This window comes from Elephas maximus, chromosome 8 (genome assembly GCF_024166365.1).
Source record: "Elephas maximus indicus isolate mEleMax1 chromosome 8, mEleMax1 primary haplotype, whole genome shotgun sequence".
Lineage (NCBI taxonomy): Eukaryota > Metazoa > Chordata > Mammalia > Proboscidea > Elephantidae > Elephas > Elephas maximus.
In genome coordinates this window covers 26,229,750-26,249,562 of record NC_064826.1, presented here as the reverse complement: position 1 = coordinate 26,249,562, position 19,813 = coordinate 26,229,750, and the positions used below count along the sequence as shown (strand labels likewise).

At 38.1% G+C, this 19,813-nt stretch overlaps 1 protein-coding gene across 2 annotated transcripts in view; it reads right to left on the bottom strand.

The window, feature by feature from the left end:
- Nucleotides 1-19,813, bottom strand: part of IQUB (IQ motif and ubiquitin domain containing) — a 109,084-nt gene that overhangs the window by 51,685 nt on the left and 37,586 nt on the right. For both annotated transcript variants that reach the window (XR_007518388.1, XM_049893134.1), the window contains exons 9-10: nucleotides 7,357-7,527; nucleotides 4,686-4,862 (exon numbers count right to left, since the gene is read on the bottom strand). Coding sequence is in view for 1 of the 2 variants with exons in the window: in XM_049893134.1 (XP_049749091.1) it covers nucleotides 4,686-4,862; nucleotides 7,357-7,527 (348 nt within the window). In the remaining variant the exon portion in view is untranslated. The remainder of the gene's footprint in view (nucleotides 1-4,685; nucleotides 4,863-7,356; nucleotides 7,528-19,813) is intronic.

Here is a 19,813-nt window from a genome sequence, read left to right as displayed (position 1 = left end):
TTTCTGCATCTTTCTCCTTTGCTCTGCTTTACTTTTTCTAAACACTCTATCTTCCCAAAGAGTAATATTTATTGAAAACTTCATTGTTGCGTGCCTTATAATTTTTGGCGCTAAGACAATATATTCTTTTAAAAAGTAATCAATTCTTCTGGAGGAAATAAGACTGATCTGGGGGTATGATCAAAGAACGCGGAGACAACATTTCCAGGTTCTTTTCTTCTTCTGTGATTCACACATTAAGCTTATCTTGAACAAATTAGTTTGTTTTCCTAATTCCTAGGCATTAAGCTGGAAAAATACATCAGCCAATTTCATGAAAACCAGTTAACATTCCACTCCTTCTAGATGGATAGGCAATGATAAGGTTATGGAAAGATACCCTCTGCCCATCTGAAACTCTGTGCAGGAAAGAAGATAACCTATCCCCACTGGGGGCAGAGAGCTCTGTTTAAACTGAATTACAGAACTGAAGTCTCTAAGAATTCCCCATGGTAGACCGAGTGCTTTGTCCTGGCTATCTTCCCGGAAGCGGTGGTGGTAGTAGTGGTGCTTCCTCAAGTTCTTCTCCCACTGTGCAAACTAAAAATGCACCAATGAGCCATTCCTTTCTAAAATCCATAACATTATTTTTTATACTAGCATGTAGTTTGGGATGACAAGGAGTGTCTCCCAGAGAAAAGAGAAGGAGCAGAGGAAAAGCCATAGATTTGTCCTAAATACATGAAAAATCATTAAATCTCTTGTTTTAATTAATATTTTTCATAAGGGCATGAGCTATATAGACTAGGTTTTTATGTAAACAGAAGAATAACTTTAAATTCTATCAAAAACAAAATAGGTTATGGTTGGATTTCATTGATGTTTAGAAAAAGTTATTTAAAATAATGTATTTGATCATTTGACATTAAAAGTGTGTTTTCCTTAATAATCCCAATTTATAGCTGGAAACCCTGGTGGCATAGTGATTAAGAGCTACGGCTGCTAACCAAAAGGTTAGCAGTTCAAATCCACCAGGCGCTCCTTGGAAACTCTATGGGACAGTTGTACTCTGTCCTATAGGGTCGCTATGAGTGGGAACCGACTCGATGGCAGCGGGTTTGGTTTGGTTATGGGATAGCTATGAGTCGAAATTGACTCAACGGCAATGAGGTTTTTTTATCTTTGAGGAATGCGAGTCCCTTTGTAGAACAATTTCCAAATAACTGAAACTTACCACTTCTTGAATGAAAACACTATTCATTTTAATTATGTTTGATAGAAATTTTTCTAAAATATTATCAACTTCCTTTCTTCATAAACAGAGTATAATTTAACCAACTATTATTTGGATATCCTTATGGGCACATGCTTCAGTATTATGGTAACATACATGGAGTTTTTTGATGATTGTGCAATGTTCTCTGCCTCAGTTTTTGCCATCAGCTGTCATTTCTCACTCCTTTAATTGTACTTGTCTGTAATTTTTTTTTTTTGTAAGGGCTCTCACACCTTTCCCGTTTTCTGTTCTGTTTTGTTTGAAGCTGAAAAACCAAATCTCCACGTTTGCTACACCATCTTCTACTTTAGCAGCTTCAAATGTCACCCAAATGGCGAGTACTCCCAAGTCTATTTCCAGCCTAGACCTCTCTGTAGAATCAGAAAATAACAGAAATACTTATTTCCCACTGCACTGGAAAAACCCAACTTCTTTCTCCAGTACGTGATCTTTGGAGAATTCAGGTGGCATAATGACCTTCTTCTGCTTTTTTACAGTATTTTGTTATGTTTATTATGTGCCTGTCTCCTGCTCCAGGCCCCTGTAGATCATTCTTTGTATCCTCTATATCTTACATACTACTGAAAAAACGCATAGCCGATCAGTCGATTTCGACTCATGGCAACCCTACAGGACAGAGTAGAACTGCCCCACAGAGTTTCCAAGGACAGCCTTGTGGATTCGAACTGCCAACCTTTGGTTAACAGCCATAGCTCTTAACCACTAAGCCATTAGGATTTCCTACACACTACTAAAAAATATATAAAAAGGTTCAAAATATGTTTATAATTGGTTAAGATTAAAGTAATATGTGAGTTACTCTTAGGAAAAAAAGTACATGGGTCTCAGTGCAAGAATTCTCGGCAGCTATTCCAGGAGCTCAGAGAACTATTTAGCTTATTTCTACTTTACTGAATTCAGTCATGGCTGAAATTGCTGTTTGCATGAGTAACGAAGGAAAGATATACACCAAGCTGTTAATGTCATTATCTTAGGAGACTCAAGGGTAGAAAATGAGAGTGAGGAGACATAAATAAGTAAAAAATTACTATCGAAATGGCGTGATATGGGAAAGAAAAAAATATGGTCACCTCCATAAAAACAGAAAAAATATTTGACAAAGTTCAGTATCAATTCATTAAAACAAACAGCAAAAAAAAAAAAAAAAAAAAAAAACAAAGCAAAAACATGATCATCAAGCTATGAACTGAAGAGAACTTCTTTAACCCAAAAACGGGCATCTGCAAAAACCTAAAGCTAACATTGTACTTAATAGTGAAGAGCTGAATGTTTTCTCTCTAAGATGGATATCTGACTCATTAATCCTATTCAGTGTTGTACTGGAGGTTGTAGCCACTGTAGCAATGAAAGAGAAATAAATAAATACAGACTGGAAAAGAAGAAACAAAAAGTTTCTCTCTTCACAGATGACATGATTATGTCTATAGAAAGGCCCAAGGAATCTACAGAAAAGCTCCTAAAACAAAAAGGTAAGTTTAGCAAATCTCTATAGCAACTGGTTATCATGACTTTAAAATATATACATATATAACATTTATAATAGCACCAAAAATATGAATACCTAGGTATAAAAGTAACAAACTATGTGTAGGATTTACTGGTTGAAAACTACAAAACGCTGATGAAAGAAATCAAAGAAAGCCTAAATAAGAGATCTATCATGTTCATAGATCAGAAGACTCAATATTGTTAATATGTCAGTTATCCTAAACCAGATCTATACAGGAACTACAATCCCAATCTGAAATTCCAGCAGGATTTTTGTACATATTGACAAGCTGGTTCTAAAATTAATATGGAAAGGTAATGGAATTAAAAGAATCAAACAAATTTTCAAAAAGAAGAACAAAGTTGAAGGATGAACAATATCCAATTTCAAGACTTACTATAAACATATGATAAGCACGACAGTGTGGTATTGGTGGAAGAACAGGCACCTAGATCAGCAGAATAGAATAAAGAGCACAGAAGTAAACCTTCGCAAATACAGTCAACTGATTTTGACAAAGGCAATATCCATAAACAGAGAATAATATTTTCAATAAATGTGGTAGAAAAGCTGGAAATCCACATGCATACAAAATGAACCTAGACACAGACTTTACACCTTCCACAAAAATTGACTCAAGTGGATAATAAACCTAAATATAAAATGCAAAAAAATAAAATTTCTAGGAGAAAAATCTATGTGGCCTTGGGTTTCATGAGATTTTACATACAACACCAAAAATATAAGGAATGAAAGAAAATATTGACAAAGTGAGGCCACATTAAAATTAAAAGCTTTTGCTCTGAGAAAATCACTGTTATGAGAATAAAAAGACAAGTCATAAACTAGGAAAAATATAAGTCATATATCAAATAAATAACTTCTATCCAAAATACACAAAATACTCTTAAAACTCAACAATAAGCAAACAACCCAATCTAAAAATGGGCAAAAAATGTGAAAAGACACCTCACCAAAGAAGATATACAGATGCCAAGTGAGCATATGAAAAGATGTTCAACATCATTTGTCACTGGGGAATTGCAAATTAAAACAATAATGAGATGCAACATACCTACTAAAAAAAAAAAAAAAACCTACTAGTATGACTGAAAAAAAAAAAAAATGACTAAAATCCTAAAAACTGACAATGTCAATTGCCGATAAGGCTATGGAGCAACAAGAACTCTCAGTCATCCCTGGTGGGAATATAAAATGGTACAGTGACTTTGGAAGACAGTTTAGCAGTTTCTTACAAAGCTAAATAGTGTTATCATACAATCCAGCCATTGAGCTCCCAGGTATATACCTAACAGATTTGAAATCTTCTATCTATACAAAATCAAAAATGTTGAAAGTTGCTATATTCATAATCATCAGAAACTGGAAGCAACTAATATGTCATTCAATAGGAGACTGTATATACAAACTGTGGCACATGATACAATGGAACAGTATTCAGCAATTTAAAAAATGAGCTGGAACTGGGACAATACAAGAAGGAAGGGTGAAAAGAGAGAGGGAGGGGCCTAAGGGAGAGGTGCTTTTCAGTTCAAAGGCTAATTCATTTTGTACGTATCGTTGGAGTTACTTTCTTTCAAATCCTTGGGAAATGTTATTATTATCTGATTGGAAGCATGGAGACATGAGAGACCATGATGCATTGAACACAATGCAATATTCAATTGAAAATTTGGTTCGGGGCTTAGGAAAGAAGTCAAGGTTGGAAATAGAGACACAGAAGTTAAACGAACAGTTTATTGACATAGAAAATAATCATTCAAAGGAGATTTTACCAATAAGACGGTCTTCCACATGGATCCCAAGTAAAGTGTTACAGCAAATTGGAATATACTTCAATGTACAGTTTGACATTTTAATATTTTGAGAAAGCAATACAGGGGAAAAAAAGTAGAATACCTTAAGGTATCTTGCAACTTCAGGGTTAAACAGAGGTGTTTTGATATAATGAAGAAAGAGTGTTGTAATTCTTTTCCTGAGTCCTTCTAGATTATGAGATTTGACTCCTCTCATCATAAGGTCAACCTCTCTGTCAATCAATTCTAGAATTTCCTGAGTCAGTCTACATTCATGTTCCTATAAAAACCACAAAAAATAGTCAGTACAGAATTTTTTAAATCACTAAGTTTTCAAAATTACCATCCAAAACAAACCAAAAACTAGATTACAAAAGAAATGAGACATTGCTGGTAGGAGTATAAATTGGTGGAACTAATTTGGAAACAATTTTGGTGTCATCTAGTAGAGGTGAGGATATGCATAATCTGTGAATTAGTAATTCTGCTCATATGTGCCTTAGAGAAACATTCCTGTACAGTGTTCACAATATCCAAAAATTACCAACAACCAAATATCAATAAATAAACTGGTTGGATAAATAGATAACGGCTTAATGATACAAAGGAATAGTATCTAATATATGGAAATAAATGAACTACCAAACCCATTGCCATTTAGTCAATTCCAACTCATAGCAACCCTACAGGACAGTTTCCAAGGAGCACCTGGTAGATTCGAACTGCTGACCTTCTGGTTAGTAGCCATAGCACTTAACCACTACACCACCAGGGTTTCCAAATGAACTACAGCTTTATACAAAAACGAACTCGAATCTTACAAATTCATGGTGAGCAAAAGAACTAAGGCACAAAATAATATATACAGTATAATTCCATTTAAATAAAATCTCAACAATAAGCAATACTAACCATATTATTTACAGATGTATACAGAGGTAGTAAAACTATAAAGAAAAAATCAAGGAAATGACTTCCATAAAAGACAGTACAGGAGCTACTTCTAGGGGAAGAGAGGGAGGATCATGATTGGGCAGGGAAAAGGGGATACCGAAAATGTCAGTAATATCCTATTTTGAGGTCTGGGTGGCAGTTAAATAGTCGTTGGCTTCATAATATATATTAAACTGTACATTTTATGCATTTTTATGCATGATTATAGTTCAAAACAACTCTTTACTTAAGTAATGGAACCTAAGCGTGGTTGAGTGAGAAAGATCCAGGTAAGAGTTAAGCGAATAAGGCAGAAGTAGTAAATTAGAAATAAGTTCCTCCACCTGCCCAGAGAAGAACTAGAAGATACAACTCAGGCCTCTAAAACAGGGCATTACCAACATTTCTGGTGACCCCCTTGTCCCTTCCCAATCACAATCCCTCCTCTCCTTCTATGGTAGTAACTCCCATATTGACATTTATGGTAGTCATTTTCCTGATTTTTCTTTAGAGTTTTACTACCTCTGTATACATCTTTGGAAACCCTGGTGGCAGAGTGGTTAAGAGCTATGGCTGCTAACCAAGAGGCTGGCAGTTCGAATCCACCAGGCCTTGGAAACCCTATGGGGCAGTTCTACTCCATCCTATAGGGTCACTATGACTCAGAACCGACTTGAAGGCAATAGGTTTTAATGGATACATCTCTAAATAATATGGTTTAGTATTACTTATTGTTGAGATTTTATTTAAATGGAATTATATTGTATATATTATTTTGTGCCTTTTTCCTTGAATGGAGGAGTCAGAGGTAAAGTCAGTAACTATGAAATAATGCTCTTCTGTACTTTTAAATAAACACTTGATAACGCTAATACAAGAGCTGCTCCCAAAATTTATTACATGAAACAAATGGATCCAAGCAGCAGTAAGTAGTGGATGCTGTCATGTACCGCCCAGATCACTCTCTCTAGGCCTGAAGCACTCATTTCCCCACTCCTGGTACATTGTTCACTGACAACTCTCAACTGTGTCCCTCTCTGAGAATTGTTCTCTGCTAAAGATGGATACCTCATCCTAGGCCACACCTAGGCAGTCAGCATCTAGTAAATGGTCAATGTGGAGCCTAAAAGGCCTGGCCCCCTTATCTCAATTCAGGATGACTCTGCAGGGCCTTCCCAGTTTCAGAGAGAGATTGGCTGAAGCCGTTGCTGAGACTGCCTGTAATTTAATTTCTCATCTGCCCAATCCTTCCTCCTCCACTGCTTCATAGGAGTTACCCCAGAAAGCTCTCTCCAGTAAACTTCCTGCACACAAGCCCCCACCTCAGAGTCTGTTTCTCAGGAAACTTGACCTGCAATATCTACTAATTTCATTTGCATTAAAAGTGGATTAAAAATGCAGAAATCAATAACTGATAAAGGAAAAAAGATTAAAATACTGATGTTGCTTTTAAACTGCTAAAATTTTTTTCACTGAAAAAGGATAAAATATGCAGACAATAATTGCTGTTTTATTTTGAAATAAGTATTGACCTCATGCTATATATTTCTATTCATTACATAGATAAGAATATATTTACTTTACAATCTACTTTGTGCTATGTTTACATTTATTATGTAGCATAAAATATGGTTTGAGAACTTTTACATAAATATTAATGCATATACCATCTCCCTCCCAAATTATACCCAAAAAACCAATTCAGCCACTGACAAAATTAAAATTTATGTAAACATTAATAATTTTTATAATCACTTAATGCAAGATACTTACATTAGTATTCGATTAATGTTTTTATTGCTAGTGAGCTGAACTCCAGGACTAAGAGAGCGTCAACGTACCTTCACAGTGTGTTTAAGTGTTAAGAGTACATCCAGCCTCTCATCCTGAGAGAGGTTTCTCAGCGTGATGCATTTATAGATGTTGTGCAGTTCTCTGGCTCTAATGGTGAACTGCGTATCCATCTCAATTATTTTGCCAGAAGGCGTTCTCCATACCTTCGGAGCTGAGCACTTAAAAACAATATTAAGTTTATAATTACCAATCAAAGGCTAAAAAATAATTTTGTTTATTCAAGTAGTTTACCTAAGTATCATGTTAATGAGTAAAAATATGTGCCTTTATGAATAAAAGTATCACAAAAATTTAATAAACTGACTAATCTGTAGCCATGCAAAAGCAAAACCTTTTAGGAAAAAAAATATGGGAGAGAGAGCTCTCTGATTTGTTAAAGGGTAAAGAGCAGTTCAGGATTTTCTACTCATTTATATTAACTGGTGTGTTGAATGGCCTGGTGAAGGAGTATACAGAATAATTCATTACCCCCGTGGAAGCAAGTGTGCTATTTAAAATGGTATTGAAAATTATTGGCCTGATTCAATTATATTCAGAGAGTATACGAGTGTGTCTTGATCATGCCTTGCGAATTAAAGACAACTTGTGCAGCAGTTGTGATAATCCTGAATATGTTGGACCTAGGATGTAACAAAAGTGGACTCCATGAATTCTGGTTTGATTTTCTCTAAAAATAAATTTATAGCAAGCTCACAAAGCAGATGCCCTCAGCGAAATAGTTCCATTTCCCTATCTTAGCAGTGCTGTGTTCCTGCCTTCCTGATGATGCCTAAGATTCTCACTTTCTCTTTCTAAATCTGGCACGGTGGCTCTCAGCCTAGCCCACCTCCTGAACTGTGGGTCGAAGATGGAGCTGCTTGCCCTGAAGCTCATTTGGACACTCCCAAGCTAAGAATGCAGAGACCAGAGAGAGAAGATGCAGTGAGTCCTCTGCAGACTTAGGGACACCAGCACAATCGTTAATGATGGAAAGTCCTCTGCAGACTTAAGGACACTGGCACAATCATTAATGATGGAAAGTCCTCTGCCACTGCTTCTCTTACATCACGCCAAAGCTTTAAGAGATGTGTCACCTAGAAATTTCACAGTGAAAACATACTGTTTGCTCTTCTATTTTAGGGTATATAGCTGCTCAGTTTCTTTGGTTATAATTTATCAGAAACAAGACTACGTTGATCACATTATTAACTTTTCAGATGTTGGAAGTTATTTGTTAGCTGATAGTTAAGTGCTTTTGGGACCTGTAGCCCAATTTATGTCATACTTCCAACCATTCACATCTGACACTGGATATAAAGTTTAAATAGAATCTCTTTGCATTGGAACAAATCATCAAGAATGTAGAATAGCCAAATGGGCACATAATACAGGAGTTTCTTGGTGATGCAGAGTTAAAAGCCTGGCTACTAACAAAGGTTGGCAGCTCATATCCACCCAGAGGTGCCTCAGATGAAAGACCTGGGTTCTATTCTGAAACACACGGGGTCTCCAAGAGTTGAAATCGACTCGATGGTTTTTTGGTTTAGAATGAGAGTATTATGAGGAATTTTTTATTTATAGCATCAATTTATCTTTACTTTTCTACATTTACTATTAGCTAAAAAAAAAAAATTTTTTTTTTTAATTATGTAGAAAACCACAAATTCACCTCTTTAAAACAACTGTAAAAATAATGGCATTATTTTCTGATCAAATCAAAAATGAATGCATTTCAGAGCTAGGAACCTTCATAAAAAACTTTAGATTCTCAGTTCCACTTTTAATCCAGTAAATGTGAAGCCACAGCTCTACAATTAATTTGTATTATTAGAGAATAAATCTAATATTAAATAATATATTGTTAATTAGTGGACTGATATAATTAAGTAAAATTGATTAAGGACTGTAAAAAGGAAAACAGCTCAATAATAAAGTTTTTATCATTTAATTATTAATGCTTATGAATAAAAGTGTCAACTGTTTTAAATGGATACAGGCTTATGTTGGGCTGGCCTCAGAATGTAACTAAAGTTTGATGCTCATTTCAAAGATCTTTTAAAAAGTTCTAAGGAATAAGCAATCTTAGCCTAAGATGTCAATTTAAGAACTAAGGTGCGCCTGACCCAAGCCATCGTATTTTCAGTAGCCTCATATGCATGCAAAAGCTGGACAATGAATAAGGGAGACCGAAGAATTAATGCACTTGAAGGATGGTGTTGCTGAAGAATACCGAATATACCATAGACTGCAGGAGAATAAATAAATCTATCTTAGAAGAAGTACAGCCAGAATGCACCTTAGAAGTGAAGATGGTGAGATTTCATCTCACATGCTTTGGATGTTATCAAGAGGGATCAGCCCGTGGAGAAGGACATCATTCTTGGTAAAGTAGAGGGTCAGTGAAAAAGAAGAAGACCCTCAAGGAGATGGACTGACACAGTGTCTGCAACAACGGGCTCAAGCACAACAATGACTGTGAGGAGAGCTCAGGACCAAGGATGGCTCAGGACCAGGCAGTGTGTTTCATCCTGTTGTACATAAAGTTGCTGCACGTCGGAACCAACTCGATGGCACCTAATAACAACAGGCTAAGTTCCACAATGCAATTCCAAAGCCTAACTGCTGTCTGTCTCAATCACTGCATGCAGTTTTCCTCATGGTGGCCTTATGAAATGTAATTTTCTTCATTTCAGTAATATGGACAATACCTTTTATTCTGCATGCTGGTAACTTATCTCATTTGTGATAATCCAAGTAATAACCTCCTTATGAAATACCCACTTCATCTACTTTGCAGTTTTTTCAGCTAATAAATTGATTTAAATTGACCTTCCCTCTAAGTTTTTAGCCCCATCCTAATAAGAGATAATAGAGTAGTATTTTGGATTTTTTCAAATATATTTTTAATAAGATATAGAAATATTTTGGATTTTTCCAAATGTATTCTACACCCAAATCCTTCCCATCCTTCCATTTGGAAGTTACTCTACATTTTCATAAATATCCCTCTAACTACTATGGTTTGAACCACTGGTATAATTTGTATATGAAATCCTACTGCACTTGTAAAGAAAAACCCAAGTAAGCAGTGCCTCTATTTTAGTTCCTCAGTGCAATGAAACTGGGATCCAAGTTGTTCTAGAAATGTTTTATGTTTGTTAATTCTACTCCTCCCCAAGTATTTTAATAAATAAATCTCCCACGGAGTTCTTCTGTGTATCTCATAGTGCCTACAGTACTCATCCATTCATTTAACAAATATTTACTGAGTATTTACTACATATTAGTGTATACTAGGCACCATGTACATAAAATGTTCTAATTTAAAGAGGTCTCAAATCTAATGGGATGCAAAAATAAGAAAATAAGTAATTAAAATAAAGGGTGCTTATGCTTGATGATTGTGGGTTGCTATGAAGTATTTAGGAGGGCTACTTAATCAAGCTCAGAGTGGTAAAATAAAGTAGTATCTAAGAGGAAACCAGGAGAATAACCAGCAGCTAGCCAGATTAAAGAGCTCTGATGGCATGGTGGTTAAGACCTTGGCTGCAAACCTAAAGGTTGGCAGTTCGAATTCACCAGCTGCATCTTGGAAACCCAACGGGTGACAGCAACAGGAGCCAGGTTAAAGGGAACTAAGCAATACAATCAAAGGATCCTAGATTTGAAGTTCTAGTCCCTAATACTGGGACTGAGCAGATGTAAAAATATGTTCAGCAAAGCTGTTTCTATACTTGGATGTTTTGCTGCCGACACTGATAACTTGGTCTTCAAGTCTAGGCTGCTTTCATTTCAGGCTTTAAGATATTTTGTACCCTGATGCAGGAAAATATCAAGTTTGCGGGCTGCAATAAGAGATGTACAACAATCATGTTCTTAAACTGCTTCAGAAAATAGCGGAATTAATTCCATTTAAGGGCAACAAAGGAGACAGTGCAGGCTCTGGAGGAGAGAAACAGAAGAACAGCAGGAAGACACATTTCAGGGAAGGGAAGGTGGAGCAGTAACAAAAACCTTGTGAGCAGCGGGCTTTCACAAAAGAGAAGAAATGACTGCACTGTGAAAGGAGGCCTTTTCTCCCTCCTCGATTAATTCTCAAGTCCCTAAGGGCACAAATTAAGAATAACCTTAACCGCTCAAAAGCTACACGGCAAAGGGCTTTGCTCTTCCATAGAGGACAGCCCTGTCTAATGTGGTGCTCAGAAATGGGTGAGAGTAGGTTACGTTTTTCGACCCCATTAGCTGTTGGTCACCTGAGTATGGAGAAAAAAACATTTAAATGACACAGCTAACATGGACTGCAGTTTTTAAAGCCTGTGATTGTGAGAAGCGGTGCACGAATCAGAGAATCAAAAAATAAACGGAGATCCGGGGCCAAGATGGCGGACTAGGTGGACGCTACCGCGGATCCCTCTTGCAACAAAGACTCGGAAAAACAAGGGAATCGATCACATACATAACAATCTACAAACTCTGAACAACAAGCACAGACTTAGAGATGGAAAACGAACAAATACGGGCAGACAGCGACTGTTTTCAGAACCAGGAGCCAGCGCACCAGGCAGGTGACCTTCGGAGCCCGATCTGGGGCAGAGCCCAGGGGGGCAGACGGCACAGAAAGGGGGCCCACCCCTTCCCCCCCGAACCCATCCCGGGAGGAAGTCTAACAGGTTGGCGCGGGCGGCGTAGAGGCGCAGCCGGAGGGAGAAGCACCCGGGAGGCAGTGACTGATCTGGGAGGGGGGAGAACAGCGTCCCAGCTGGGGTGCCGTCCCGCCGGGAGTTAGGCGAGAAGCCGACGGGGCGCGAGCGGGGGGGGGGGGTCAACTATATTTCCCTAAAGTGACCCCAGGGCGGGGCCCACACGTTCGTGCAGGAGGACGCACACCCAGTCCGCGCATGTGGCGCGGCACACCAGAGGGAGAAATCCCCGGAAGTGTCTGGTCTCAAAGCAGGGAAAGCAGCATCCCAGACGAGGAGCCATTCCGCTGGGATCTGGGCGCGTGCACGCGCGCGGGTGGGGCGTGAGCACGGGGTCCATTTTTATTACCCTGAATTGACCCAGGGGGCGGGTCCACCTGGCCGTGCAGGTGACGTCAACCCAGTTCGCGCGAGAGGTGTGGCGCACCGGAAAGAGAAGTCCCCGGGAGGAAGTGACTGGTTCCGGAACAGGGAAAGCAGCGTCTCAACCCGGAAGTCATCCCGCTGGGATTTGGGCGCGCGCACGGGCGGGACGTGACCGCGGGACCCAATTATAATCGCCTGAATAGACCCTGGGGGCGGGCCCACCCGTTTGTGCGGGAAACGCCCACCCAGTGCCCAGGAGCGGTGCCGTGCACCGGAGGAAGTCCCCAGGAGGAAGTGACTGGTTTCCGAGCAAGGAAAGCAGTGTCCTAGCCAGGGACCTGTCCAGCCCGGATTTTGGCGAACGGGGGCAGAGCGTGAATGTGGTGTTCAGCTCTATATTCTGTGGTGCTACACTCCTAGCTCTCAGATCCCTCCCCCACCCTCCCCAGGCGACCCCATTAACATCCGAATACCCGGAGCCAGAGGGAGAATTCAGATAGGGATCTGACTGCATTTTTTTGTAAACGACTACTTGGAAAATCTAGTTTCCCAGTGATGGCTCGGAGACAGCAGTCCATATCAAACCACATAAAGAAACAGACCATGACAGCTTCTCCAACCCCCCAAACAAAAGATTCAAAATCTTTCCCAAATGAAGATACAATCCTGGAATTATCAGATACAGAATATAAAAAACTAATTTACAGAATGCTTAAAGATATCACAAATGAAATTAGGATAAATGCAGAAAAAGCCAAGGAACACACTGATAAAACTGTTGAAGAACTCAAAAAGATTATTCAAGTACATAGTGGAAAAATTAACAAGTTGTAAGAATCCATAGAGAGACAGCATGTAGAAATCCAAAAGATTAACAATAAAATTACAGAATTTGACAATGCAATAGAAAGTCAGAGGAGCAGACTTGAGCAATTAGAATGTAGACTGGGACTTCTGGAGGACCAGGGAAACAACACCAACATAGCTGAAAAAAAATCAGATAAAAGAATTAAAAAAAATGAAGAAACCCTAAGAATCATGTGGGACTCTATCAAGAAGGATAACTTGCGAGTGATTGGAGTCCCAGAACAGGGAGGGGGGACAGAAAACACAGAGAAAATAGTTGAAGAACTCCTGACACAAAACTTCCCTGACATCATGAAAGACGAAAGGATATCTATCCAAGATGCTCATCGAACCCCATTTAAGATTGATCCAAAAAGAAAAACACCAAGACATATTATCATCAAACTCGCCAAAACCAAAGACAAACAGAAAATTTTAAAAGCAGCCAGGGAGAAAAGAAAGGTTTCCTTCAAGGGAGAATCAATAAGAATAAGTTCACACTACTCAGCAGAAACCATGCAGGCAAGAAGGGAATGGGACGACATATACAGAGCACTGAGCGAGAAAAACTGCCAACCAAGGATCATATATCCAGCAAAACTCTCTCTGAAATATGAAGGAGAAATTAAGATATTTACAGATAAACACAAGTTTAGAGAATTTGCAAAAACTAAACCAAGACTGCAAGAAATGCTAAAGGTGATTGTTTGGCCGGATGACCAATAATATCAGGTACCAGCACAATACAAGGTCACAAAACAGAACGTCCTGATATCAACGCAACTCAAACAGGGAAAGCACAAAAACAAACAAATTAAGACTAATTCTAAAAAATAAATAAATAAACAAAATAATACACACAACAGGAAATCATGGAAATCAATAGATAAACGATCAAAATAATCAAAAAGAGGGACTAAATATAGGAGGCATTGAACTGCCAGATGGAGAGTGATACAAGGCGAAATAGAAGGATACAAGTTAGGTTTTTACTTAGAAAAATAGGGGTAAATAAAAAGGTAACCACAAAAAGGAATATCAATCCCATAACTCAAGAAAAAAGCCAAGAAAAACGTAACGACTCAATAAACACAAAGTTAAACATTATGAAAATGAGGACCTCACAAGCTACTAAGAAAAACGTCTCAGCACAAAAAAGCATGTGGAAAAATGAAATGGCCAACAATACACATGAAAAGGCATCAAAATGACAGCACTAAAAACTTCCTTATCTATAATTACGCTGAATGTAAATGGACTAAATGTACCAATAAAGAGACAGAGAGTCACGGACTGGATGAAAAAACACGATCCATCTATATGCTGCCTACAAGAGACACACCTTAGACTTAGAGACACAAACAAACTAAAACTCAAAGGATGGAAAAAAATATATCAAGCAAACAATAAGCAAAAAAGAAGAGGAGTAGCAATATTAATTTCTGACAAAATAGACTTTAGACTTAAATCCACCACAAAGGATAAAGAAGGACACTATATAATGATAAAAGGGACAATTGATCAGGAAGACATAACCATATTAAATATTTACGCACCTAATGACAGGGCTGCAAGATACATAAATCAAATTTTAACAGAATTGAAAAGTGAGATAGACACCTCCACATATATAGTAGGAGACTTCAACACACCACTTTCGGAGAAGGACAGGACATCCAGTAAGAAGCTCAATAGAGACACGGAAGACCTACTTACAACAATCAACCAACTTGACCTCATTGACTTATACAGAACTCTCCACCCAACTGCTGCAAAGTATACTTTTTTTTCTAGTGCACATGGAACATTCTCTAGAATAGACCACATATTAGGTCATAAAACAAATCTTTCCAGAATCCAAAACATCGAAATATTACAAAGCATCTTCTCAGACCACAAGGCAATGAAGCTAGAAATCAATAACAGAAAAACTAGGGAAAAGAAATCAAATACTTGGAAAATGAACAATACCCTCCTGAAAAAAGACTGGGTTATAGAAGACATCAAGGAGGGAATAAGGAAATTCTTAGAAAGCAACGAGAATGAAAATACTTCCTATCAAAACCTCTGGGACACAGCAAAGGCAGTGCTCAGAGGCCAATTTATATCGATAAATGCACACATACAAAAAGAAGAAAGAGCCAAAATCAGAGAACTGTCCCGACAACTTGAACAAATAGAAACTGAGCAACAAAAGAATCCATCAGGCACCCAAAGAAAACAAATAATAAAAATTAAAGCTGAACTAAATGAATTAGAGAACAGAAAAACAATTGAAAGAATTAACAAAGCCAAAAGCTGGTTCTTTGAAAAAATTAACAAAATTGATAAACCATTGGCTAGACTGACTAAAGAAAAACAGGAAAGGAAACAAATAACCCGAATAAGAAACGAGAAGGACCACATCACAACAGAACCAAATGAAATCAAAAGAATCATATCAGATTATGACATAAAATTGTACTCTAACAAATTTGAAAACCTAGAAGAAATGGATAAATTCTTGGAACAATACTACTTACCTAAACTAACACATTCAGAAGTAGAACAACTAAATAGACCCATAACAAAAAAAGAGATTGAAACGGTAATCAAAAAACTCCCAACAAAAAAAAGTCCTGGCCCAGATGGCTTCACTGCAGAGTTCTACCAAACCTTCAGAGAAGACTTAACACCATTACTATTGAAGGTATTTCAAAGCATAGAAAAAGACGGAATACTACCCAACTCATTCTATGAAGCTACCATCTCCCTGATACCAAAACCAGGTAAAGACATTACAAAAAAAGAAAATTTTAGACCTATATCCCTCATGAACATAGATGCAAAAATCCTCAACAAAATTCTAGCCAATAGAACCCAACAACACATCAAAAAAATAATACACCCTGATCAAGTGGGATTTATACCAGGTATGCAAGGCTGGTTTAATATCAGAAAAACCATTAATGTAATCCATCACATAAATAAAACAAAAGATAAAAACCACATGATCTTATCAATAGATGCAGAAAAGGCATTTGACAAAGTTCAACACCCATTTATGATAAAAACTCTTACCAAAATAGGAATTGAAGGAAAATTCCTCAACATAATAAAGGGCATCTATGCAAAGCCAACGGCCAATATCACTCTAAATGGAGAGAACCTGAAAGCATTTCCCTTGAGAACGGGAACCAGACAAGGATGCCCTTTATCACCGCTCTTATTCAACATCGTACTTGAAGTCCTAGCCAGGGCAATTAGGCTAGACAAAGAAATAAAGGGTATCCAGATTGGTAAGGAGGAAGTAAAGCTATCACTATTTGCAGATGACATGATCGTATACATGGAAAACCCTAAGAAATCCTCCAGAAAACTACTGAAACTAATAGAAGAGTTTGGAAGAGTCTCAGGATATAAAATAAACGTACAAAAATCACTTGGATTCCTCTACATCAACAAAAAGAACACCGAAGAGGAAATAACCAAATCAATACCATTCACAGTAGCCCCCAAGAAGATAAAATACTTAGGAATAAATCTTACCAAGGATGTAAAAGACCTATACAAAGAAAACTATAAAACTCTGCTACAAGAAATTCAAAAGGACATACTTAAGTGGAAAAACATACCTTGCTCATGGATAGGAAGACTTAACATAGTAAAAATGTCTATTCTACCAAAAGCCATTTATACATATAACGCACTTCCAATCCAAATACCAATGTCATACTTTAAGGGGATAGAGAAACAAATCACTAATTTCATATGGAAAGGAAAGAACCCCCGGATAAGCAAAACATTACTGAAAAAGAAGAAGAAAGTGGGAGGCCTCACCCTACCTGATTTCAGAACCTATTATATAGCTACAGTAGTCAAAACAGCCTGGTACTGGTACAACAACAGGCACATAGACCAATGGAACAGAATTGAGAATCCAGATATAAATCCATCCACGTATGAGCAGCTGATATTTGACAAAGGACCAGTGTCAGTCAGTTGGGGAAATAATAGTCTTTTTAACAAATGGTGCTGGCATACCTGGATATCCATTTGCAAAAGAATGAAACAGGACCCATACCTCACACCATGCACAAAAACTAACTCCAAGTGGATCAAAGACCTAAACATAAAGACTAAAACGATAAAAATCATGGAAGAAAAAATAGGATCTACCCTAGGATCCCTAATACAGGGCATAAACAGAATACAAAACATTACCAAAAATGATGAAGAGAAACCAGATAACTGGGAGCTCCTAAAAATCAAACACCTATGCTCATCTAAAGACTTCACCAAAAGAGTAAAAAGACCACCTACAGACTGGGAAAGAATATTCAGCTATGACATCTCAGACCAGCGCCTGATCTCTAAAATCTACATGACTCTGTCAAAACTCAACCACAAAAAGACAAACAACCCAATCAAGAAGTGGGCAAAGGATATGAACACACATTTCACTAAGGAAGATATTCAGGCAGCCAATAGATACATGAGAAAATGCTCTCGATCATTAGCCATTAGAGAAATGCAAATTAAAACTACGATGAGATTCCATCTGACACCAACTAGACTGGCATTAATTCAAAAAACACAAAATAATAAATGTTGGAGAGGCTGCGGAGAGATTGGAACTCTCATACACTGCTGGTGGGATTGTAAAATAGTACAACCACTTTGGAAATCCATCTGGCGTTATCTTAAACAGTTAGAAATAGAACTACCATACAACCCAGAAATCCCACTCCTCGGAATATACCCTAAAAATACAAGAGCCTTCACACAAACAGATATATGCACACCCATGTTTATTGCAGCTCTGTTTACAATAGCAAAAAGCTGGAAGCAACCAAGATGTCCATCAACGGACGAATGGGTAAATAAATTGTGGTATATTCACACAATGGAATACTACGCATCGATAAAGAACAGTGACGAATCTCCGAAACATTTCATAACATGGAGGAATCTGGAAGGCATTATGCTGAGCGAAATGAGTCAGAGGCAAAAGGACAAATATTGTATAAGACCACTATTATAAGATCTTGAGAAATAGAAAAAACGGAGAAGAACACATACTTATGTGGTTACAAAGCGGGGAGGAAGGGAGGGAGGGAGAGGGCTTTTTTTGATCAATCTGTAGATGGGAACTGCTTTGGGTGAAGGGAAAGACAACACTCAAAACAAGGAAGGTCAGCCTAATTGGACTGGATTAAAAGTAAAGAGGTTTCCGAGATAAAATGAAAGCTTCAAAGGTCAGCGAAGCAGGGGCTGGGGTCTGGGGAACTTGGTTTGAGGGGACTTCTAAGTCAATGGGCAAAACAATTCTATTATGAAAACACTCTGCATCCCACTTTGAATTGTGGCGCCTGGGGTCCTAAATGCCAACAAGCAGCCATCTAAAATACATTAATTGGTCTCAACCCACCGGGAGCAAAGGCAAAGGAAGAACACCAAGGTCACACGACAACTAAGAACCCAAGAGACAGAAAGGGCCACTTGAACCAGAGACCTACATTATCCTGAGACCAGAAGAACTAGTTGGTGCCCGGCCACAATCGATGTCTGCCCTGTCAGGGAGCACAACAGACAACTCCTGAGGGAGCAGGAGACCAATGGGATACAGACCCCAAATTCTCATTAAAAGACCACACCTAATGGTATGATTGCGACTAGAGGAATCCCAGAGACAATGCTCCCCAGAACTTCTGATGGCACAGGACAGGAACCATCCCCGAAGACAACTCATCAGGCATGAAAAGGACTGGTCAGTGGGGGGGAGAGAGATACTGATGAAGAGTGAGCTAATTAAATCAGGTGGACACTGGAGATTGTGTTGGCAACTCTTGACTGGAGGGGGGATGGGAAGATAGAGAGAGAGGGAAGATGGTAAAATTGGCACGAAACGAGAGACTGAAAGGGCTGACTCAATAGGGGGAGAGCAAGTGGGAGAAGGGAGTAAGATGTATGTAAACCTACATGTGACAGACTGATTGGAATGGTAAATGTTCACTTGAAGCTTAATAAAAATTAATAAATAAATAAATGGCCTTGAATCTGGGGAAAACTCCCTACAGAGATTCAAATGGTGTCTTTATGCAGTTGGGGTCAAGAGCATCCAAGGTCCACTAGAAACTGGCCAAGGATCTGTCATCCAAACGTCTTGACCTGCAGTCTTCGCCTTTGTCAGCCTGTAAGTTTTTAGCATTTGACGACCTATGGAAGGCAATGCTTCTTGCTATGCCAAAATTACAAATTATCTAACTAATGCTTCAAAAAACATCTGTAGATAAACCCTTGTATTAAGAATGAGAGCTTAGTATAGAATCCACAGTAACTGATCTGCTCAATGCCTTGATTAGACTGATTTAAATCGTATTCATTACTATGTTCAATGTAAGACGATAAAAAACCAAAAATTGTCTCAATACATGCAATAGTATTTGGACTCAATGAAATTAAAATAAAGACAAAACATAAAATTTTACTCTCTAAAGTTATTCCACAATTATGAGAAAGCAAATATTTCTCTTTACACATCTGTAGGTTATACCATTTAATGTGGCTCTTA